This window comes from Orcinus orca, chromosome 9 (assembly GCF_937001465.1).
Source record: "Orcinus orca chromosome 9, mOrcOrc1.1, whole genome shotgun sequence".
NCBI lineage: Eukaryota > Metazoa > Chordata > Mammalia > Artiodactyla > Delphinidae > Orcinus > Orcinus orca.
In genome coordinates this window covers 6,424,356-6,449,312 of record NC_064567.1, presented here as the reverse complement: position 1 = coordinate 6,449,312, position 24,957 = coordinate 6,424,356, and the positions used below count along the sequence as shown (strand labels likewise).

The following is a 24,957-nucleotide window of genomic DNA, read 5'->3' as shown; positions in this document are numbered from 1 at the left end:
GATCGGCGCCACGTTTCACCCAGCACGTTCATGTTCTCCTCCGCCTGACAGCCTTAGACGGCCCTCTTCCTGACTCTTGACCTCCCTTTCCTTGAAGCATTTACTTCAGAAAACTTGTAATTGCAAACTCTTTCTCTGCCCCTTTGAGATGTAACTCTTTTTAAAAGCCTCCTGCCAGTTTTACAACCCAGATCTATCTTTCTCAAGGATGTGGGAGCGGTCCATCCCTTTGAAATGTAACCACCAAGGGAGATAGCGCCCCATCTCCCTTCTCCCCGGGAGGGTCAAGCCTGACTTTGATGGGCTCCAGTGAGCACACATGGCCTTGTTACACTGACACCTCCTCTGACGTCCTCCAGTACTTTTCCAGCAGCTCACCCCAGCCTTGAACATCCTTCCTGGTGTTTCAGCGGTGGGTTCCGTCTTAGTTCTGGCCTCTCTCCCTTGTTATCAGAGTCTTGAACAGTCTTCCTGGCCTGGTCGCCTTTGTCTGCTGCAGCTGTTGCTATTGTTGTTGTTTTAGTTTATTTTATTCAGACAGAGTTGATTTACAATGTTGTGTTAATTTCTGCTGTATAGCAAAGTGATTGAGTTATACACACATACTCATCTTTATCCTGTTTTGTTTTAGTTGTTTTCAGTGGGAGGGTTGGCGTGAATAACATGGGAAACAGGAATCAGTCATGACCTTTTGGCTTTCTCTGCCTGCCCTGCCTCTAGTGCCTCAGACTCAGTGTCCCCAAGCTGAGGCGCTTGTCTTCCTGGAAAACCCCAGTCTCTCACAGCCGCAGCTGCACAAAGGCCACTAGAAAGTGCCGTGACCCCTGACATCCCACAGCTAAGCCCTGGTCTGGGAAGATCCCACATGCCGCAGAGCAACTAAGCCCATGCGCCACAACTACTGAGCCTGTGCTCTAGAGCTCACGAGCCACAACTACTGAAGCCCGCCCACCTAGAGGCCATGCTTTGCAACAAGCCCGCGCACCACAATGAACAGTAGCCCCTGCTCTCTGCAACTAGAGAAAGCCCACACGCAGCAACGAAGACCCAAGGCAGCCAAAAATAAATAAATAAATAGGCATATTATTTCTTTTCTTTATTTCTTCCTTTATACAGCAGGTTCTTATTAGTCATCAATTTTATACACATCAGTGTATACATGTCAATTCCAATCGCCCAATTCATCATACCACACCCCCCCCCGCTTTCCCCCCATGGTGTCCATACGCTTGTTCTCTACATCTGTGTCTCAATTTCTGCCCTGCAAACTGGTTCATCTGTACCATTTTTCTAGGTTCCACATGTATGCATTAATATATGATATTTCTTTTTCTCTTTCTGACTTACTTCCCTCTGTATGACAGTCTCTAGATCCATCCACCTCTCTACAAATGACCCAATTTAATGGCTGAGTAATATTCCGTTGTATATATGTACCACATCTTCTTTATCCATTCGTCTGTCAATGGGCATTTAGGTTGCTTCCATGACCTGGCTATTGTAAATAGTCCTGCAATGAACATTGGGATGCATGTGTCTTTTTTTTTTTTTTTTTTTGCGGTACGCGGGCCTCTCACTGTTGTGGCCTCTCCCATTGCGGAGCACAGGCTCCGGACACGCAAGCTCAGCGGCCATGGCTCATGGGCCCAGCCGCTCCGCGGCATGTGGGATCTTCCCGGGCCGGGGCGTGAACCCATGTCCCCTGCATCGGCAGGCGGACTCTCAACCACTGTGCCACCAGGGAAGCCCGGGTGCATATATATTTATAATTGTTATATCTTCTTCTTGGATTGATCCCTTGATCATTATGTAGTGCCCTTCCTTGTCTCTTGTAACATTCTTTATTTTAAAGTCTATTTAATCTGATATGAGTATTGCTACTCCAGCTTTCTTTTTTTTTCTTTTTTTTTTTTTTTTGCGGTACGCGGGCCTCTCACTGTTGTGGCCTCTCCCGTTGCGGAGCACAGGCTCCGGACGCGCAGGCTCAGCGGCCATGGCTCACGGGCCCAGCCGCTCCGCGGCATGTGGGACCTTCCCTGACCGGGGCACAAACCCGTGTCCCCTGCATCAGCAGGTGGACTCTCAACCACTGCGCCACCAGGGAATCCCCCAGCTTTCTTTTGATTTCCATTTGCATGGAATATCGTTTTCCATCCCCTCACTTTCAGTCTGTATGTGTCCCTAGATCTGAAGTGGGTCTCTTGTAGACAACATATATATGGGTCTTGTTTTTGTATCCATTCAGCAAGCCTGTGTCTTTTGGTTGGAGCATTTAATCCATTCACATTTAAGGTAATTATCTATATGTATGTTCCTATGACCATTTTCTTAATCGTTTTGGGTTTGTTTTTTTAGGTCCTTTTCTCCTCTTGTGTTTCCCGCTTAGAGAAGTTCCTTTAGCATTTGTTGTAGAGCTGGTTTTGTGATGCTGAATTCTCTTAGCTTTTGCTTGTCTGTAAAGCTTTTGATTCCTCCATCGAATCTGAATGAGATCCTTGCTGGGTAGAGTAATCTTGGTTGTAGGTTCTTCCCTTTCATCACTTTAAGTATATCATGCCACTCTGTTCTGGCTTGTAGAGTTTCTGCTGAGAAATCAGCTGTTAACCTTATGGAGTTCCCTTGTATGTTGTTTGTCATCTTTCCCTTGAGGCTTTCAATAATTTCTCTTTGTCTTTAATTTTTGTCAGTTTGGTGACTATGTGTCTCGGCGTGTTACTCCTTGGGTTTATCATGTATGGGACTCTCTGCGCTTCCTGGACTTGGGTGGCTATTTCCTTTCCCATGTTAGGGAAGTTTTCAACTATAATCTCTTGAAATATTTTCTCTGGTCCTTTCTCTCTCTCTTCTCCTTTTGGAACCCCTATAATGCGAATGTTGTTGCGTTTAATGTTGTCCCAGAAGTCTCCTAGGCTGTCTTCATTTCTTTTCATTCTTTTTTCTTTATTCTGTTCCGCAGCAGTGAATTCCACCATTCTGTCTTCCAGGTCATTTATCCATTCTTCTGCCTCAGTTATTCTGCTATGATTCCTTCTAGTGTAGTTTTCATCTCAGTTATTGTACTGTTCATCTCTGTTTGTTTGTTCTTTAATCCTTCTAGGTCTTTGTTGAACATTTCTTGCATCTTCTCGATCTTTGCCTCCATTCTTTTCCGAGGTCCTGGATCATCTTCACTATCATTATTCTGAATCCTTTTTCTGGAAGGTTGCCTATCTCCACTTCATTTAGTTGTTTTTCTGGGGTTCTATGTTGTTCCTTCATCTGGTACATAGCCCTCTGCCTTTTCATCTTGTCTGTCTTTCTGTGAATGTGTTTTTCGTTCCACAGGCTGCAGGATTGTAGTTCTTCTTGCTTCTGCTGTCCGCCCTCTGGTGGATGAGGCTATCTAAGAGGCTTGTGCAAATTTCCTGATGGGAGGGACTGGTGGTGGGTAGAGCTGGCTGTTGCTCTGGTGGGCAGAGCTCAGTAAAACTTTAATCTGCTTGACTGCTGATGCGTGGGGCTGGGTTTCCTCCCTGTTGGTTGTTTGGCCCAAGGCAACCCAACACTGGAGCCTATCTGGGCTCTTTGGTGGGGCTAATGGCAGGCTCTGGGAGGGCTCACGCCAAGGACTACTTCCCGGGACTTCTGCTGCCAGTGGCCTTGTCCCCATGGTGAGCCACAGCCACCCCCCGCCTCTGCAGGAGACCCTCCAACACTAGCAGGTAGGTCTGGTTCAGTCTCCCCTGGGGTCACTGCTCCTTCCCCTGGGTCCCGATGTGCGCACTACTTTGTGTGTGCCCTCCAAGAGTGGAGTCTCCGTTTCCCCCAGTCCTGTTGAAGTCCTGCAATCAAATCCCGCTAGCCTTCGAAGTCTGATTCTCTAGGAATTCCTCCTCCCGTTGCTGGACCCCCAGGTTGGGAAGCCTGACATGGGGCTCAGAACCTTCACTCCAGTGGGTGGACTTCTGTGGTATAAGTGTTCTCCAGTCTGTGAGTCACCCACCCAGCAGTTATGGGATTTGATTTTACTGTGATTGTGCCCCTCCTGCCGTCTCATTGTGGCTTCTCCTTTGTCTTTGGATGTGGGGTATCTTTTTTGGTGAGTTCCATTGTCTTCCTGTTGATGATTGTCCAGCAGCTAGTTGTGATTCTGGTGTTCTCGCAAGAGAGAGTGAGAGCACGTCCTTCTACTCCGCCATCTTGGTTCAGGGCTGCATATTATTTCTTAATAATAAATATTGTAACAAACAAGGAGTCTGTTTGAATAAGACGTTTTAATTACATCTGAAAACTGTCAACATGTACAAATTTAGTTACAAGACACTTTTACTGCCATCTGTCAAAATTGTAGTAAGCACACATGTCCTATCTTGGAAATAAAACAACCTATAAAAATTTTTTTTTTGAAATAAGGAATGTCTATGTTGTGAGTAGCACTCCCTTTGATGTGACAACTTGGAACACTTGTAAAAGCAACCCTGAATGACTCTTTTTTATTCTTGTGCTGTTTCTAGCTCCTAAATCTATCATAAATCTGTTCCTTTTTCCACGTCCATTTTCACTGTCACTATTTTCGTTCATGTCCTTGTTTCTAGCTTGGACGATTGCAGTAGCCTCTCGGTGGTCCTGCAGCCTGACTCCATTTCCTCCACGTGCCCAAGCTGCTCTCATCACTCTGACTGCCTGTGGCATTTGCCACTCTCCCTCTGCCTGAGTGTCCTTCCCAGGGAAATTTCTACCTGCCCTTCAAGACTGCGGGGAAGGCTTAAGCTCCCCTGTGTAGCTTCTGCCTCTACTGTGCCTGCTAATCTCCTCCATTAAAGTCCCTGGCACAGTAAAGGGCTGGTTTATGGGTTTGTTGAGAAGTTTGCTTCCCACTTGGTTGTTACTCCATCTTGCGGAGTTGACAGCCTTCCTCTTTGCTCCCATGGCCTCCTGAACACGCTTCCATGGCAGCGCATGTACACTTTTCATATCCACAGCTTTAGTCTCTCTTCCCGTCATTTGATTGAGCTCCTTGAGCCAGGGATGTGTCTGGAGAGTCTCTGAACCTCTGTGTCTGATACAGTGCTGGGTCCTGGTAGCTTCCTCCTTGTTCGCATAACTTGTGCCTTCCAGGAGGAAGTACACATGTTACATATGTACTTTCTGGAAATCCCGCCCCCTTTGAGAGTCTCAGAGGAGAAGGGGAAAGAGGGGAGGGGAAGGGGAAAGAGGGGTGTCTTACCTGCAGAGTCCTTGCAAGAGCCACCTGGGGAGTGCTTTTGCTGCCCTTGTCATTACCCACACAGCCAGTAGAGGGCAGGAAAGCCCCATCCTTCCCCAGATCCGGGCCCCACAGAAGTCCGTTCTCCAAAAGCTGATGTGCTGAGGGTCATTTTGCAAAATCGTTGACGCAGCGAATACTCACCTGCTGATTCATCGAGGAGTTACCTGAGGCTTTGGTTTTATTCAGAGTGCTGCCCAAAGCTTCATATTTCATCTAAGAAAGAGGGAGCTTTTCTTGATCTCAGTTTACTGTGTTCTCTGTTTTGGGGATATGGTATCCCGCCAGGCCTGTGACCCTGGCTTCACCTGACCTCCACTTCTGGGAGTGACACAGCTGGGATGACTGACTGGCCATGTGGCTTCTGTCTGATGGCTGTTTTTTAAAATTAATTAATATTAATTAATTTTTTTTGGCTGTGTTGGGTCTTCGTTTCTGTGCGAGGGCTTTCTCTAGTTGTGGCGAGCGGGGGCCACTCTTCATGGCGGTGCGCGGGCCTCTCACTGTCGCGGCCTCTCTTGTTGCGGAGCACAGGCTCCAGACGTGCAGGCTCAGTAGTTGTGGCTCACGGGCCTAATTGCTCCGCGGCACGTGGGATCTTCCTGGACCAGGGCTCGAACCCGTGTTCCCTGAATCAGCAGGCAGATTCTCAACCACTGCGCCACCCGGGAAGACCCTGTCTGATGGTTTTGATGTGTTGATCTTATGTGAATTGATCTAGTGCCCCAGGGAGGGTGGGGAATTCTTCCTGGACCTGGTCCTCCTTACTAAGAGGGTGGGGGCATGGGAGACCTCTTTTGGTTTCCCCTCCAAGGTGTAGCCGTGTCACCCCAGCCCTTGGTAGCGGTGGCAGCAGACTGAACTTGAAGACCAGAGGGGAGGGGGACCCCAGGAGACACGGCAGCCCCTCAAAGCCCAGTCCAGCCCCCACTGCTCCTCCTTCCATGGGGTCTCTGGAAGCCTCAGCCCCACGTCAGACCATTCACAGACCCAGCCTGGAGTGACAGTGTGAGCTCAAGGGCCTCTGCACCGTGACTGAAAGTCCTCTCACACGGAGGACATTAAGCTAAGTGGAAAAAGCCAGTCACGTAGGACAAATACTGTCTGATTCCAGTCACAGGGAGTATCTAAATCATAGACGCGGAAAGTAGACGGTGGTTACCAGGGGCTGGGGAGGGGGGAGCAGTATTGGCATCTAATGGGGCCGGAGCTCCAGGCTGTGGGATGGAATCGTTCTGGAACTCTCTCGGCACGATGTCGAGAAGGCACCTGAAGCTGCTGAGCCGTACCTTTAAAGATGGCTCAGATGGGCAATGTTACATGTGTGGTTGTTTTATTTTTTAGCACAATAAAATAAAATAAGGTCTTTTTCTGTGTTTCACTTCCTTCTCTAGAAGGAAGCTTTGAACGCTTACGGCTCACAATAGGGTTTCGTTTTATGAACTCTTGGAAAGCATCAACGTTCTAGCATTTCAAATGTTTGTCTAGCTCCGGGAAAGAACACTTTCTCCTGGGAAGCAGCGTTTGTCCGAGGCCCCGAGTTTATCCGGAGGGGGCGTTCGGGGAGAGCCCTCTGGAAGGCAGGAGAGGAGCTGTTACAGGAAGCTGTACGGGCTGCTGCAGGGCAGACGGAGGGCGAGGAGTTGGTGGGAGAAGGTAAACTATGTCTTTCGGTTTTCACCCCAATCTCGGGAAAGGGCAGGGCTGAGCGGTGAGGGCTGGGACCTGCTGGGGCAGAAACACCTGCTCCGGGCTCCGGGCCCTCCCCCCACCGCCAGCTCGCGCAAAGCCTTGAAAGGCCCCCGATTGTTTTCCGCACGGCCGCCTGTGTCGGCACAGCGATCCTTCTCGAGGGACATTTCCGAAGCTCGGCTGGGGCTCAGCCCGGGTCCCCTCAGCCCCAGCGGAGCCTCCGCCCTCCACCTCCCACCAGCCTTTGACCGCGCCGCGCCGGGTAGATGGGCGCGGTCCCTTCCTGGCTCAGACGGCCGTGACCCAGACGTTCTCGCCCTGTGATCCGGCATCACTTCTGAACTTCCCCTCCGACTGCGTTGGACACCTATTTCTAAAAACCTCTTCCTCCTCCGAAACACTGTGTCAGGAAGATCCTGACCCTGCGAAGCTGGTCCAGACCCTGCTTTCCTCTCCCCGCGCCGCTGCTCCATCCTCTGAGGGCATAGAGTAGCCGCTTCACCCAGCCGAGCGCTGCAGAGACGGAGGCACGCGGAACCTGGAGGTTCTGAGACTGTGACAGCTCAGGGGACAGGACCGAGGTACGTGTGTGCGTGGTGGCGGTTTCTGTGCTGGACACGTGAACATGAGGATGGGAAAGGCGGCCGACGCAGGGAGGGGAGACAGCCACCTGGAAGGCTTGATTTCAGGGGCTCTGGGGTGTTCTTCCCGCCCCTTCGCAGGTCTCCCCAGCCTGGGGGGGGGGACACAGAGGTCATCCCCCTCCCCGGGGAGTCGTGTCTGTGCGCAGCCTTCCTAGGAAGAGGCGGGTCTGGGAGGGGGTTGCTCGCCCCACCCAGGGCTGAGATGAAGGCCTGGAAGAAAAAGGGGGGTAGGTCCGCTCCTCCGGCATCCCCTGACTTCACGACTGTGACACAAAGCAAACTCCCCCCCTCACCCCGGGGAAGTCAGCAGGAGCTGCCTGCCTCCTTGAGCAGAAGCGGGCAGGGAAGCTGGCCGTTTGGACACTGATTTTCCACATTCACTCTCGCGATATTTCCCAACCCTTGCACCATCAGGATTCCATTAACTGATCATTGAAAGTGGTCAGTGTTTGCCAAAAACACTCTTTCTGATTTTATCTAAATTTAAGCCTCCTGGGCTTTCACCCATGAACTCTCTTCCTTCCTCCTGCCGGGCTGGGACTGAGTTCTCTCCAGGCCGGGCTCCGGAAGCTTCTCTGACCACCTTTTTCTGTGCACCTGAACTGCCCCTGACGTGGGACGAATCCCTACATCACTGGAAGCTTTGCTTGGGTGCCTGAAGCCTCGTCCCCCTTGGGCTCTATCCTGGGAAGAAGGTGGAGGCTGCCTTAGAGTCTCACAAAAGTTCTGGAGAAAGCTTTCTTTCTTTCATTTTTTGAGGTTTTTAAAAAATTCTTGAATTTTATTTTATTTATTTTTTTATACAGCAGGTTCTTATTAGTTACCTATTTTATACGTATTAGTGTATATATGTCAATCCCAATCTCCCAATTCATCCCACCACCACACCCTTCCCCGCTTTGTGTCCATACATTCGTTCTCTACATCTGTGTCTCTATTTCTGCCCTGCAAACCGGTTCATCTGTACCATTTTTCTAGATTCCACATATATGCGTTAATATACGATATTTGTTTTTCTCTTTCTGACTTACTTCACTCTGGATGACAGTCTCTAGGTCCATCCACGTCTCTACAAATGACCCAATTTCATTCCTTTTTATGGCTGAGTAATATTCCATTGTATATATGTACCACATCTTCTTTATCCGTTCGTCTGTCGATGGGCATTTAGGTTGCATCCATGACCTGGCTATTGAAAATAGTGCTTCAATGAACATTGGGGTGCATGTCTTTTTGAATTATGGTCTTCTCTGTGTATATGCCCAGTAGTGGGATTGCTATGTCATATGGTAATTCTTTTTTTTTTTTTTTTTTGCGGTACTTGGGCCTCTCACTGCTGTGGCCTTTCCCGTTGCGGAGCACAGGCTCCGGACGCGCAGTCCCAGCGGCCATGGCTTACGGGCCCAGCCGCTCCGCGGCACGTGGGATCTTCCCGGACCGGGGCACGAACCCGTGTCCCCTGCATCGGCAGGCGGACTCTCAACCACTGTGCCACCAGGGAAGCCCAGAAGGTACTTTCTTGTTGTTCCTCTATCCACTCTGTTTGTGAGTTGAACATTGTTGTGTTGCTTTTTATCCCAACAGAACCAGTGGAAACCTGTGTCAGGAGAGAGAGCCAGAGCCAGACTGCTCCATGTCGGAACTGAGGCTTCTTCTTTTAGGGAAACATGGCTCAGGGAAAAGTGCCACAGGAAACACCATTCTGGGCAAAGCTGTGTTCAAGTCCAGGTTCAGTGAGCAGATGGTGACTAAAACGTGCCAGAGAGAGAGTGGGGCCACGCAGGGGAGGGAGGTTGTGGTCATCGACACCCCTGACCTTTTCTCCTCAATAGCTTGTGCCAATGACAAGGGAGGCTACATTGAACGCTGCCTGGAGCTCTCAGCTCCCAGCCTCGACGCCTTGCTTCTGGTAATTCCCATCGGCCATTATAAGGAGGAGGACAGAGAAACAATCAAAGGCATCCAGAAGGTGTTCGGAGCTAAAGCCAGGAAGCACGCCATTATAGTCTTTACTTGGAAGGACGATTTGATGGATGGCTTGCTGGAAGATTACATTGAAAGTGACGAGTCTGTTAGGGACTTGGTTCAAAACTGTGGCGGCCGATACTGCGCTTTCAACAACAAGGCAAGTGAGAATGAGCGGGACGCCCAGGTGAAGGACCTCCTCTGCAAGGTCCAGTGTTTGGTGGATGAGAACCAAGGACCATACTGGGTGAACTTCAGAAATGAAGACAGTGGATTCCAGGTGAGGATTCTTGTGAAGGTCTCCAAGGGTCTCTGTTGTTGGAGCTAGCGGGATAAAGGCACAAATAAGTGAAATGTTGCAGAGGCTCTGTTTAAAGGGATATTTATCTGTAAACTGGAAAGATGAGGCTACTTTGAGTATTATACTTTATTGGCAAATTAATGGATATATTTAAGAGCTTATCTGACTTTACCCCTCATAGTATCGGACACATAAATGACTCATTAGACCCTCTCTTCCCTTGGCTTCAGTAAAACTATCCTCTTCTTGTTTCTTCGTCCTCACTTGCTACTCCAGAGAGTGCTGAGTCCTCCTCTAATGACCCGACAGCTGGCATCTTCAGGGCTTTGTTCTCGCCCTTCCTCCCTTCTCTATACTTGTGTCCTCAGGTGATTCCACATTTTTACAGCTTTGAGCTTCATCTGTTGCGAACAGTTTCCAAATTAGTAACTCCAGTCCAGGTCTTTCCTCTTGAGTTCTGACTCCTTTGTCCATCCAATTGCTATCTGACATCGCTCTCTTAAAGAATCTCAGGGTTAACACGTCCAGACTTTTGTTTTTCCCTCTTGAATCTCTGAGACTTCAGTTTTCCTCTCAGCTCTGTCAATGGCTGTCCTGCCCATCATGCTGTTCAAACCTAAGCCCAGATGTCAGTTTTGATACCACGGCCAGCTTGCATCTGACTTCCAGGAGATCATCGTCTTGTGTGATTAAGGCACCTGGAATCCGCCTGCTTCTCTCTGTCTCCACTACCACCATCTGGTCCAGGGCAACCTCTTTTCTTGCCGGTACTATTTGACACATATTTGCATAACAATTTTCCCCTCACTTATTCTTGTGCCTTACCCTCCCCACCCCCATCCATTTCACACACGATAGCCAGATTGATATTTTAGTTGATTTTAAAACTTCTGATTTCATGCCAATTTAAATGTTGGGAGTGAGGCTTCCCCAGGCAGGTGAAGGGGATGTTAATTATGTGTTTAGCTCTTCATCTTTCATTGTCTCCATTTGCCCATGTGGATGGGGAACGTTCCAAATTTTACTGGATCTCACGTTTGAAGAAGCTTCATCTCTATACTGGGGGTGCAGTAAGGGAAGAAGACATTGGAGATACATGGGGAGCTTGATTTCCAATCTCCTCCCTTCCCCTGTCCCTCAAATGCACCGCACGTCCATCACTTGACTAGTTTCTTCTTCCAGGGAGTCCAGAAGCTTTTCTTAAGCGTCTGGATTTTCTCCAGGAATAGCAGGAACTCTGGGAGACACTGGAAAGAATTACTGTTACTATTGGCGGCTGCGGAGAAGTAAAGTTAGAAAGCGCTTCAGGAACAATGCCTGGTTAGATGGCATTTGTGGGGCTCCTCCTCTGAGAACAAAACCCACCTTCTTACTTCTGGGAAATCCGTTGCAGCAGCAGCGGGGTCTCAAGGTCAGCTTCATCATGGACAGGACTACACGTGCCAGCAGCGACCATGACCATGACCATGACCATGACGTTCATTTGACCACATCCTAATCATCGAATTACTCTGAATTATATACTCGTGTCTCCGTTCCTTTACTTTGTGAAAAGCTGAGATTTTAGGTCTGTGTGCATCATATTCCTCTTTATTTTCTTTGTAGGATTGTGTGAATGAAGCTACGTCTCAGAGGGAGGACCGTCCACATGGTAAGATAATTCTTAAAAAAATGTTAAGCTCGTATCTGTATTCTTTTGAATGCATCATGCATCAAAATGAAGTGGAAAAATTATCTAGATAAGTCAGAACAAAAATGCGCCCTGGAGCTCTGGCTCAGATTGGTGCCCACAGTCTGTCTCCCAGGGAACTGCTAACACTTGTGAGTAGGTGCGGCACCCGTGCGGGTGTCCCCGGCCTTCCCTGAAATGTTACAGAGCTGGGCTTGTCCCTTGCAGCTTCTTTCCTGACTCAGCCTCTTCTCCCCAGCCTGGGACCCAGCACTACCCAATTTTGGACTCCTACCGGGAGGCAGAAATCACTTCTTCATGGATAACACTAAACAGAATAACACCTGCAGAATTCAGTGATGGAGCTCAGTGTCTGTGTGACGATTGCCGTTAATGGTGCCTCGTGCACACTGCACACGTCAATACACGTAGATCTACCTTGTTCTGTTCGGTGGACGTAATGTGGTCCATGGTACGCGCATACGTGACAGATTCACCCATCTCTTTGTTGTTGGACTTTTGGGTTATTTCTGGGCCAGCTCTGTGCAAGAACTGAATATTTCGTAGTGAATAAGGTAGATGAGATCTCTGTCCTTGTAGGACTTCCCAAAATAATAATTAAAATTTTAACGATAATTATTGCAACTGACATTATATGCTGGGAGATATATATATATATATATATATAAAATATAAATTATTCAATCCTAGTAGCATATAATATATAATCCCCATAACCTCACAATATAGCCCTTAAAAACAATCCTATAAAGACGGTGTTATTTTCGTTTTACAGTTGAGTAAATTTAGCCAGAAACACGTGAACTTAGACAGCAGTAGGGAGTTAAAATTCTGTGGATGCCCGTCAGCCAAGACCCCCAGGAATATTCCTGTTACTGAACAAAACTGGGTGGAATGACTTGTGGCAGTGAGGGAACATAGCACATCATGGGGACCAAGGAGCATCTCAGAACGAGGGTGTTGGCGAAGACTTTTTATGGGATGTGGGCTTGTGTGAAGTGATTTGGGGGGAAGTAGAAACCCTCCCAAGGCAGCATAACACGGACATGGTGTCACTAGCATTTCAGCTGCTTTCTTTAAATGCTGTGTTCTTTCCCCTTCCCAGACTTGGGGCTCAGACGCCGAGTATCATCCGCTCTGATAGCGCCCTGGGTGATACAGACTCGGTGACTATCCTCGTAACTGTGGGCTCTGTCATGTGCCCAGTGGGTCTGGTATTGACTTGGGATCATGGGAGAAGTGGTGGGGACAGTGTATGTGTGGAGAGACAGTTTTGTGCTGCAGGTTATTACAGTAATTTACTGAGGTATAATTTACATAGAGTGAGATGCACAAACCTTACGTGTACAACTCAAGGGTTGTTTACGTATCTACACATATGTGACGTCATCTAGATAAAGATAGGGGACATTTCCATCACCTTAGAAGTTCTTACTGTCCCTCTCCAAAGGGAACCGCTCTCCAGGCTTCTATCAACATGGATTAATTTTGTGTGTTCTTCAACTTCAGATAATGACATCATTGTAGCATGTGGTTTTGTGTCTGGGTCCTTTCACTTAGCATGTTTTGGCGATCCATCCAGGCTGCATGTCAGTACATCACTTTTTTGTTAACTTGCCGAGTTGTATTCTATTTTATGAACATACCCCTGAGATGCATTTTTTTATTTAAGTTTTAAAAAATTGAATTATTATTTTTTTATTTGGATTGGCCGCCCTTCACGGCATGTGGGACTCCCGGTTCCCTGACCAGGGATCGAACCCGTGCCCCCTGCCGTGGAAGCACAGAGTCCCAACCACTGGACCACCGGGGAAGCCCCCCACTACGATGCATTTTAAACTCATTCTCCCCAGTTCTGCCTTAGCCCATGAGCTTCACACCCCAGTAGTTAACTTTGGCAGCAAAATAAGAGAGCTCCTGAGGCTCATGACCAGTGAAGGCCAAGTTCAACATTTTCATGTTCCTGGGAAATCTGACGCCCTTTACACCTCTCTTAAGTTGTTCATGGCCCTTTTCATGGCTTTCACTTTGATGGGTAGCTTCTGACTGGGTCTAGAGTTCTACTGGTTCAGAGGACCACTGCCATTCTCTATAAAATCTGACAAGAGATTTCTAAAATCTCAAAAGAGATGTATGAGAAATCCTAAAACCCATCCACATCTCTGTATTCAAATGTAAGAAGAGACTCTGAATCTGTCCTTTTGTCCCAGGGCCAGGGGTGGAGCATCACCAGGCTACAGGATGTGAGCCGAACCACGAGCCGTCAGCACTGAAGGTCCTGCTCGTGGGGAAGCATGGTGTGGGAAAAAGCACAGCCGGAAACAGCCTTCTGGGGAGGCGGGTCTTTGAGACCCAATACAGCGAAAAGCCAGTAACCCAGAGGTGTAAGTCCGAGAGCAGAACCTGGAGAGGGAGGAAAGTTTTGATCATTGACACTCCAGACCTCTCATCTGCAAAGGATGTTGAACAAGACCTTTTGAACAACACCTTTCCAGGTCCCCATGCCTTCCTGCTGGTGACCCCACTGGGCTCTTTCAATGAGAGAGATCTCATGGTGCTGAGTACCATCCGCAGAATTTTTGGAGATAACGTCACTCAGTACATGATTGTTCTCCTCACCAGGAAAGAAGATCTAGGGACTCAGGATCTAGATACGTTCTTAAAAATCAGAGCTAAAAGTCTCTACAAGCTCATCGAGGAATGTAAAAACCGGCGCAGCATCTTCAACTATAGCGCAACGGGAGAACAGGAACAGTGCCAGGTGGACGAGCTCCTGCAAAACATTGTGAGCGTGGTGCAGCAGCATGGGGGCAAGCCGTGCACCTTCAGGGGGAAAGGTAAACGCTGTCTAGAAAACCTTTTCTGCATACTTAAAAATAGATATAAATGTGCAGGAACTTTGTTTTCTGAAGGGCATCGCGGAGGTCCAAAGGACAGGTCTCTTCTGTTGGCCGACTCTTTCTCCTTTCTGTCTCAAATTTTACTAAATGTATGTACCTGTGCGTGCACTGTCCTGACCTGGTCTATAATCTTCTCCTGACTTTTCTCCCATCTCTTCAACTGGGTGGTGAGCATCTTGAGGGAAGGAGTTGGCCTTTTCCGGTCTCTTGTCTTCCCCACAGCGTATCTGTTGCCCGGGGCTTAGCGCTCAGTGCTGGTGCTGAGACAGTCCTGGTTCCTTGGTTTTACCCTTCCCTTCTTCCTCCCCTTCCCCCACCCCCCGCCTCTTCCTTTCCTCCCTGCCCTCCGCCTTTCTTGACCTCTTTGTTTACTCTCTTGGTCCTTTACTCTTCCCTCTGTTGGAGAAGGGGGGCTGTTTTGACCGGACAAGGACAGGGAGCCTGAATCCTCATGATGGTCATGCCCCACATGGCACTAGGTGGGCTTTATTAGTCCAGCCACACTGCCTTACCTACTGCTTAAGCAGAAGCCCCCTTGTAGTCCACTCAGTGCTACAAATTCTATTGACCTGAGCTGAGATTCTTCCCATTCTACTCATCCCATTCTCTTCTGCTTCAAAGATCCTCACCTGGGAAGAACATCAGACCAAAAGGGGCGTATCTGTTTGTTGTGCCCTTTCACATTCTTAATGGGGAGCCAGGTGCTGGGCAGCCTCCTAAAAGCACAGACATGTGGGAAAGTCGGGAGGGGCTGTGTGGAGGAAGCACGATTTGAAACAGGCTTTGGAGAATGGGTAGAGTTTGCATGGCTGAGTACAGCGCTCCAGAGAGTACACTAGCAACTGGAAGCAAGGAGGCAGAACTGAGCGTCTACTTGTGAGAGGACAAAGGGGCGTGGTCTTGATGGAGATGAGGGCTCACACCTCTGGATGTGGGATGGGGAGTTTAGACCAGATTGCAGAGGGGGTGAGAACCACACTGTCCGAGGGCATGGAAGAGGGACTTAATCTATTTTTAAATCCTGTATGTTTAACTATGAGATTGTGGGTTCAGGATAAGCAATTGAGTAATTTCTCCCAGAAGGAAGAACGTGGGATGGGCTTTCCTCTCTTTGTTTTGAGGCAGATATCAGTAACTTGGTAAAAACTCACAATCGAGAACTGTGAGACCTGAACGGAAGAGAGAGATCACAGTACAAGTGCAAAGTCATAAGGAAAACCCCAGTAATACATATTGCAAGATCTTTCTGCATCTATCATCTCATTTATAGGGAAATTTTTTTTTTTTTTTTTTTTGGTACGCGGGCCTCTCACTGTCGTGGCCTCTCCCGGTGCGGAGCACAGGCTCCGGACGCGCAGGCTCAGCGGCCATGGCTCACGGGCCCAGCCTCTCCGTGGCACGTGGGATCCTCCCGGACCGGGGCACGAACCCGCGTCCCCTGCATCGGCAGGCGGACTCTCAACCACTGCGCCACCAGGGAAGCCCCAGACTGTGTAATTGTGACAGGCTGTGCCAGTGCTTGGGGGTGGAACTTTCTGAGCCTCCTCTGCTGTAATTAATGGCAGTAGTCTTGAGATGAAAGTTGTAGCCAGATCAGCCCATGGTCACGAATCTTTCCTGCTTTCTCTTCTGCAGAGTCCCTGCGCATTATCCTCGTGGGGAGGAGCGGAACTGGGAAGAGTGCCAGTGGGAACACCATCCTCGGGAGGCCGGAGTTCCTATCTCAGCTGGGAGCACAGCTGGTCACCAAGACATGCCAGAGCGGCTGGAGGGTGTGGGATGGGCAGGATGTTGTGGTTGTGGACACTCCCCTGCCCTGCCTGGTGTCTGGAGCTGAAGGGGATCCATCCCAGGTCGATGAGCAGGTCAAACGCTGTTTGTCCTACTATAAAGAAGGGAGTACGGTTCTGGTCCTGGTATTACAGCTAGGACGGATCACGCGAGAGGACAAAAAGGCAGTGGCGGAATTAAAGACCATCTTTGGAGAGGAAGTTATGAAATACACGATTGTGCTGTTTACCCGGAAGGAAGACTTAGAGACTGGGAAGCTTGAAGATTATGTGAAAAACACAAATAACAGCTATCTTAGGGACATAATTGAAAAATGTAAGGGGAGATATTGTGCTTTTAATAACAGAGAAACTGGCCAAGCCAGGGAAGAGCAGGCAAGAGAGCTTTTGTCAGAGGTTACTAACCTGATAAAGTGCCGTGGAGAGCATGAATATCGCCATCCATGGGGGAATGTAGGCAAAACAATGAAAAATTTTCAGCCCCTAAAATTACTGAATAATTTAAAAAGTACGTTACTATAAAATTACTAAATAACTTAAAGGGTAAGTTAGTGTAGGAAGCCCCACATTACTAAATAATTTAAAAGGTAAGTTGCTATAGCAAGCTGAAATGCCTGAGGTCTCTTGAAGTTAGAGATACCCTCAGGCTACAAGCATGGCCGGGGGGGAGGGGGGCATGGTAGGACTGGTGGGATGGGAAGAGGGTCCATGACTTTGAGGGCTTGAGAGGTGAATGCATATCACACTGTGGTGCTTCAGCTTTTGTAGGTAAATAAATTGTCAGGCTGGGGCTGGTAGTAGGGGATAATAAAGGAGAAAGAAAAAATAAGGTGGGGAAATCTGAGCAAGGGCTTCAGAGATTAATTAGGCTGATATTAAGGATCAGAATCAAGTCACAAGAATCACTTCATCTGTGTAGACAGATCAGAGTCAGGACAGACACTGGGACTGAGGCCAAGGCCAGCCTGGGGTCAGAATACAGAGAGTCACACAAGAACCAGAGGATTCAGATACATGAAGGTAAGACAATGTCCGGTCAACTCCTGGGTGTGGCAGAATGGAGAAGCTGGACTCCTGTGGGCCTCTCTGATGCCCAGCACTGCTTGCCAGGTGCCCTGAGCTCTCCATCTCCACTGCGGCAGCACTCAGGGCCTTCCTTTCTGCACATGATGGCTACTCCTTCTTTCCCCAGTCCAAGCTGGAATGGAAAGTGGGACCTAGTCTACCTTCCTTTGCTGTCCCTGAGGAAATGAACAGGAGTCTGTGAAGTATCAAAAGATTTTATTGCCAATCATTCACAGTGAAATAGACTAGAACAAAAATTAGAAGCATGGTAAAATTGCCAAGATTAGACGATCTTGCAAAAATTTAAAATTCTAAGTAAAATTCTAGATTTCCTCTAGAAAAAGTTATTGAGAACTCCTTTATACTTCTCTCTCTCTTTCCCTTTCTTTTTCCCTCTCTCCCCCACCCTCCTTGTCCCTGAGGCTTAGGAATTAGGTTAAAACTCAAAGAGGGGCTTCCCTGGTGGTGCAGTGGTTGTGAGTCCGCCTGCCGATGCAGGGGACACGGGTTCGTGCCCCAGCCCGGGAGGATCCCACATGCCGCAGGGCGGCTGGGCCCGTGAGCCATGGCCGCTGGGCCTGCGTGTCTGGAGCCTGTGCTCCGCAACGGGAGAAGCCGCAACAGTGAGAGGCCCACGTACCGCTAAAAAAAAAAACCCAAAAAATCCCAAAAAACTCCAAGAGGTCAAATAATAATGGCTTAAACACATTAGGGGTTTATAGTGTCTTACATTAAGAAGTCCAGGAGTAGGCAGTCTGAGACCAGTGTGGCATCAACGTTCCAGCTTCCTTCTGCCTTTCTGCCCCCACCCATCGGCATGCAGCCTCCATACTTAAGGTTGCTTCTTACGGTTCCAAGATGGTGGTGTCCTACTCACGGCTAAGCAGGTTATATTGAGAGCTGCCTGGTGTGGGTGACATATGAGAACTATGGAATCTTCTCCCAGTTAGATGTAAGGTCAGATGTTTTCAATATTAACCGCTTTACACATGCTTTGAGGACATGATCTATGTCATCATCTGCTTTTTTAAAAATTTCAAAGTATCAGGTTACCTCAAGATTAACCCATTTATAAGAGCATGGACTGTCACCCTTAATACTTTTGTACTCTGCATAACCCTTAATATGACAAATTCTGGTAAGTGTGTATAAATATATTCAGTTGAGTGAAATAATAAAGATGAATTATATTATGAATTCACCTCCTCCTTCTGATTTCTATTTTTCTGACTTGGGGGAAGAGCATGCTTCCATGGAGAGGAAATGAAAATGTTTAAATCCCTTGACTCTGGTGAAGTTTTTGCATCTTTGATGCCTGAAGACCTTTAAACTGGGTGACAGTCACTTCACTAGGCCTCTGCCAGTTCAGGAATCTTCTACTCTGAGCATGTCATTACAGCAAGGACAAACAGATGTAACCAGTGTTAGAGCCAGGTACCTGGGAAGAATGAAGTCTAGAAGACATTCTGTGCCTCTTCCCAGAGCTTCCCTTCAGCTTGAAGGCAGGAACAAATCCCAGAGTGCTACCCATGATTGAACAGGTGACACTGGACCTGCATGAGGTGGGGAATGTGTGGGCTGAGCAATGTGATGTACATTGCCAGAGGAGAGAAGAAAGAGGCAGGAAGAATATTTGAAGAAATAATGGCTGTGAACTTCCAAAATTTGATGAAAACCATTAATGTACACATCTAAGAAACTCAATGAACTTTAAGTAGGATAAATTCAAAGAGACCCACACCCATTATAATCAAACTACAAAAGACAAAGACAAAGAATCTTAAAAACAGCAAGAGAGAAGTGACTCATAACATACAAGGGATCCTCAACAAGATTAACATCTGATTTCTCATCAGAAACCATAGAAGCCAGTGGTCCATAGGATGGTATATTCAAAATGCTGAAAGAAAAGACTATCAACCCCACATTCTTTATGTAGCAAAACTGTTCTTCAAAAATTAAGAAGAAATTTAAAACATCCCCAGATAAAGAGAAGTGGAAAGAATTTATTACTTGCAGAGCTACCCTACAAGATAAGATCCTGAGAAAAAAGAACAAAGCTGGAGGTATCACGTTTCCTGACTTCAGACTATATTGCAAAGCCGCAGTAACCAAAACAGTATGGTACTGGCACAAAAACAGACACATAGATCAATGGAACAGATGAGAGGGCCAAAAAATAAACCCACGCACATATGGTCAATTAATCCAAAACAAAAGAGGCAAGAATATCCAATGGGGGAAAAGCAGTCTCTTCAATAAGTGGCATTGGGAAAACTGGACAGTTACATGTAAAAGAATGAAATTAGAACATTTTCTCAAACTGTATACAAAAACAAACTGAAAATGGATGAAGTGTCTAAATGTAGTACTGGAAACCATAAAAATTGTAGAAGAAAACATAGGCAGAACACTCTGACATAGTCTTAGTAATGTTTTTTTGGATCTGTCTCCTCAGGCAAGGGAAACAAAGCAAAAATAAACGAACGGGGCCTAATTAAACTTAAAAACTTTTGCACAGCTAAGGAAACCATCGACAAAACAAAAAGACAACTTACTTAATGGGAGAAGATATTTGTAAATGATATGCCTGATAAGGGGTTATTACTCAAAATACATAAAGAAATCATACAACTCAATATAGGAAAAAAACCCATGGGCTTCCCTGGTGGCGCAGTGGTTGAGAGTCTGCCTGCTGATGCAGGGGACACGGGTCCATGCCCCGGTCCGGGAAGATCCCACATGCTGCGGAGCGGCTGTGCCGGTGAGCCATGGCCGCTGAGCCTGTGCGTCCCGGGCCTGTGCTCCGGGGCGGGAGAGGCCACAACAGTGAGAGGCCCGCGTACAGCAAAAAAAAAAAAAACCTTACTCCTCATCCTTCCCACATTATATTGAAAGGTTGGAAAAATCAATTGAACAAACATTGAAACATTTCCCGTGTATTCAGAATATTAAATAAACTAAGATGAACATCAAATGTGGGCCAAAGAATATTTGAGGTACTCCATGAGGTTTAACAAGAAGATATATTTGTACTTATTTCTGGTATCCAACTTGTTTTCTATGAATATTTAAAAGACTCAATTCTAAATCTTCTAGCTCCTGGAGAAGGTCTGTCTCTTTTTGAATTTTCTCCAACTGTTTTTTTTTTTGTTTTTTTCTGTTTGCTGCCTGTTGTTTCAAGTTGTTTGATTGCTTTTGAGACAGGCTGGGACCTGAGACCTTCTGCTGGGACCTGAGACCCTTTGCTACAATGCTGCAAACATTGCACCTGGACACACCTCTCCTCAAGCTACAAAATACAAAGAAACTATATAGGACTAAAAATAACTGCGTGCATGCCCAGTTGGGGCAAATTCTGGACCCAAAGGATACAAAGAGACCCCCCAAAAAAACAAAACACCAAAAAACCCACAACTGCCACTTTTGAAGAGCCTGGAGCAAAAACAGGGTGTTGGGAGCAAAAGCAGGCCACTGTGCATGCCCCCTGCACTCAACGCCACCAGAGGGGTGGGCAAAACATCTAAGCCACCCCTCTGGCCCGACCCCCAGACACATTCCTACCCTCACCCCATATAAGAAACAAGCTTGCCCCCCTTCGGGGAGCGAGCAAGCAAGGGAACCTGCTGTCTGTTCCCCCCCTCCCCCCTGCTGCAGCAGGGGCCCCGATAAAGCCTTGCCTGAATTTCTCTTCCGGCCTCTGGTCAATTTCTATTGACTGGGGAAGGTCAAGAACCCTGGTCGGTAACACTTTCAGTTTCTTCTCCAGGTTCCTGCTTTTTCCCCCTCTATCTCAGGGTCTCACGATGTTGACTGAGAGAAGATATTTTGCGATGTGCTTCCTGTTTTGCAGCTTTCGGCCTCATTCTTCTTTATTTTGTAGGGGCTGTTTATGATAATGGCTCGTTATTTTGCCTTTGTGGTTTCATATTCTGGGGTGGTTTCTCATGCAGCTTGAGAAGAGTACTTGTTTGTTTCTTAGAGCTGAATTTCTAAAAGTCATTCCAAGCTCTTCACTGGGTACTTCACTTAGAACTGCTTTGTAAATTACTGATTCCACTGGAAATACTAAGAAAATGTTTGCTAAGAAAGCGGCTGTATTTCTGCATTTGATTACAGGTTGTGCCTATGCAAAACAAAGCTGGTAGAAGGCAGTTACATTGTGCCCCTCCTCATCTGCAGCGTCTGTAAAGTACAGGCCACTGGTTTGAAAATATCTTTCTTTACACCTCGCACCTCCCTTTGTCTCCTTGATTTCCAAACCCATCTAGTACTAATGGCTGTATGAAAGCTTTCACTAGACTGCATTACAAAACCGGTTCCAAAGTGAGATTTACAATCACATAGCAAGTGGCAACAAGCACATTTTTGCTTTGACAAGAGTTTGGCTAGAAGGTCAAACTCATCATAAATGGGGTCGTGTTTTGGTAGTTGCTTTACTGCACTTGCTTCATTTGTTGCAGTGTAGAAGGATGTTTGTTATCCACAGTTGGAAACTGTTGTTTTGTCAACATCTGTGCTAGCTATTAGCAGCACAGCAGTAGTTTTACATTCTATAGCTCTGAATTTTTATTGGCTGTAGACACTTTTGTGGCTGAAGTTTCATGATATCCACCAAAGTCAGGTGCAGATTTACTCTAATAAAATAAGGCGTACCCTTATTTTCGGGAACATACACATCCGATTGTACGGTTGAGGTCCTGGGGATAATACAAAAGCATTGATCTTTTTTGCCAACTAAATTTATATGTAATATATAATCTAATATAGTCATAATTTATTTATAACATTTCCAACGTTTTATTATCTTTCAAGAATCTGTGGATTGACAGGAGCTGGTTCTGCTCCATGTGACGTTGGCTGGAGTTGCAGTTATCTGGGATCTCAATGGAGCTGCAATGTACAAGAGGCATCACTCACATGGCTGGTCAGTGATGCCTGGGATGTTACCCTAGGGCCCACATGTGTGTGGTCTTTCATACAGTTTGAGCTTCTCATAGCATGGCAGCTGGGTTCTGAGAGGGACTGTTCAAAGAACAGCTTTCCAAGAACCCCCTAGTCTTTTCAGAGAGAATTGCTTGCACCTCAGTTTCCAAAGGAGAGAAATACGTATTTAAATTCCACTCCCTGGGAAGAGTATTCACTCCTTGTCATAGAATGAGGAGTAATTTAGGGGGAAGAACTTGGGGGAAAGCCTGACATCCACTGATCCAGACATTGGACTGGTGTTTTGAAACCGTGTACAAAAGTCCTTGTCTTTTGAAGCAAAATGCTGACTCAAGAGTGAATGATTGGGAAATGTGAAGATGTAGAGACAATAGCTGTTGGGCTGGGGAACTGGTAACAATTTAGACTATAATGCTGCCACATTGCAGAATCACGGAACTCCCAGTTCCCTGAAAGACATAGATAAAGTCCTGACACACATTCCTAAGTTGTTTGTACAGGAAGCTGACCCACCAGATGAAAACTGCTGACCACAAGCACATGGACCCCAGACTGGTTGGAACCAGAAAGTTGACGATGCTTGAAACTTCACCAATCCGAGAATTGTCCATGAGCCGATCACACCTGCTCCTTGAACACTATAACTCCTCACTACCCCCTCCAGGGTGGGTCACACAGTCTTGAGGGCATTAGCCCACTGTGGCGCCCTTTGCCTGGCAAAGCAATAAAAGCTACTCTTTTCTACGTCACCCAAAACCCTGTCTCCGCGTTTCTATTCGGCACGGGTGAACAGAGTCTGAGTTTCTGCAACAGTTTCTTTGCCTCAGATCAGGAAGCAGGCTCCACATCCCCTCTCTTGTGTTCCTGGGTCCCCCTGTGCCCATGTGCAGTCTGCTTGGTGCTCCCTGTTTCCATGCTTTAAGTTGACCAGAGAAGATCTGTTTCTGGCAGACTCAGGTTAGTCTCTCCTCCTCAGGTTTACTCTTCTGAGTCTCACATGATCTGGATGTTTGTTAGACCAGCTCTGGACCAGCCCTCTCCCATTCAGGGAGGTGGTTTGCGAAATGCCGTTATGACCGTTGATTCCTGCTGCACTTCTTCACCCCAGCACTAGGGGACTCTGTGCTTTGGATGAAAAGGTGATAGTTGGCCCAGTTGACTCGTCTTTTTTTTTTTTTCCAAATCCAAAATGTATTGATTTAATATATTCATCACAAGGGCTCAACCAGAAACTTAAAATTAAAAAGCAGAAACAATGAATTGGGAGATTGGGATTGACATATATACACTAATATGTATAAAATAGATAACTAATGAGAACCTGCTGTATAAAAAATAAATAAAATTAAAAAAAAATCATCTCAAAAGACAGCAAAACAAAGCAAAACAACAACAACAAACAAACAAAAAAAACAGAAACAAAACAAAGATGACACTGTTACCAACCCAGGTCCTTGGACACTTTAATCAATAGAAACTGATAAGAAGCCAGATGAGAAACTCAGGCAAAGTTTTATTGGGACTCGTGCTACAGCAGGAGGGAGTGTGAACAAGAAACAGGTGCCCTTGCTCACTCTCCGAGGAAGGCATGCTGGTCCCTTAAGTGTGGTGAGGGTAGAGGCAGATCAGTGGGTCGGGCTGGAGGGGTGGCTTAGGTGGTCTGCCCTCCCCCCGGTGATGCTGTGTGCAGGGATCATGCCAGTACCCTACTCAGAAGTGTATCGTATTGTTCATAATTGCCCCGACTTCGACTGCACATGCGTGCAGTTATTTTTACTTCCTTATAGTTTCTTTGTACGCTGTTGCTGCAGTAGCTGTTTGTCCAGGGCCAAGTGCAAGCACTTTGGTAAAGCGTCCCAGGTCCCAACCTATCCTCAACAGCACAGTTTCAGATACATAGTCCTATACAGAAATCAAGGAAAGGACAGACCATCTAAGGAAAATATCAAAAAGACAATACAAGGAGAGCAGCCAGACAGCTGGGTCAGGGTTCTTGGCTGGAGACCTGCTTTGAGTAGGTTTCTTGCAGATATTTTTTAAAGGCTGCGGGGTTTTTCCAGAGGTTGCCAGCATATGTTCAAAGGGCTATAGGTGTCGGGTTCTCCTAGCAGGCTCTGCATGGAGAGCAGAATGGTCCTGACGTCATACAGGATGGACCACTTGTCCTTCAGGATGTTCAGACAGACGTTACCCTGTGTGTCCCCGATGGGGTGGTAGCAGGGTTTGAGGACCATCACTGTGGTGGACACATAGCCCCTGGGAAACTCCAGGGAGAGCATATACCTCAGGTCTTCATATACTGGCCAGCTGTGCCATGGATGGTCCCCACCCATTTGAAAAAGTTGTCTGCTTCAGGGAAGGTAGAAATTCCTCTGTCAGATCAGACATTCTGAGGGTCATCAGCTCCTGCCATAGCCTCTTGCCTCTGGAGGCCCAGGCAGTGCTGCTAGGAAGACAGGAGCTGCGGGGCTGCGCTGCCAGTTCTTTGTATGCATGGCTATGAGTCAAAGCTGTGGAGGGAAGAAGGGGCTCATTGACGCTCTGAATCTAAACAGTAACATCTGGAATGTGAATAGTAGTTCAAATTTTACTAACACGCTTACTATTTTGTCTTTCTAAGCACGTGAACGTGGGTAAAGTCTGTCTGAGGCACCCATCTGTCCTTAGGGAAGTAAGACATGTTTAGTTACAAGAGAAAAGCAAAGAGAAAAATCAAGG

The 24,957-nt window shown here is 47.2% G+C and overlaps 1 protein-coding gene and 1 pseudogene across 1 annotated transcript; one reads left to right on the top strand and one right to left on the bottom strand.

Moving 5' to 3' along the window:
- The first annotated feature begins 6,947 nt into the window (after positions 1–6,947).
- Positions 6,948–18,489, top strand: GIMAP8 (GTPase, IMAP family member 8). The gene is made up of 5 exons (XM_004283672.4): positions 6,948–7,518; positions 9,166–9,826; positions 11,453–11,498; positions 13,748–14,374; positions 16,073–18,489. Exons 2-5 carry the CDS (start codon positions 9,215–9,217, stop codon positions 16,747–16,749), a joined length of 1,962 nt encoding a protein of 653 aa, XP_004283720.1. The 5' UTR covers positions 6,948–7,518; positions 9,166–9,214; the 3' UTR covers positions 16,750–18,489.
- Positions 18,490–24,223: 5,734 nt separating this feature from the next.
- LOC101284545 (ubiquitin-conjugating enzyme E2 C-like) lies at positions 24,224–24,639 on the bottom strand (annotated as a pseudogene).
- Between the last annotated feature and the right edge of the window lie 318 nt (positions 24,640–24,957).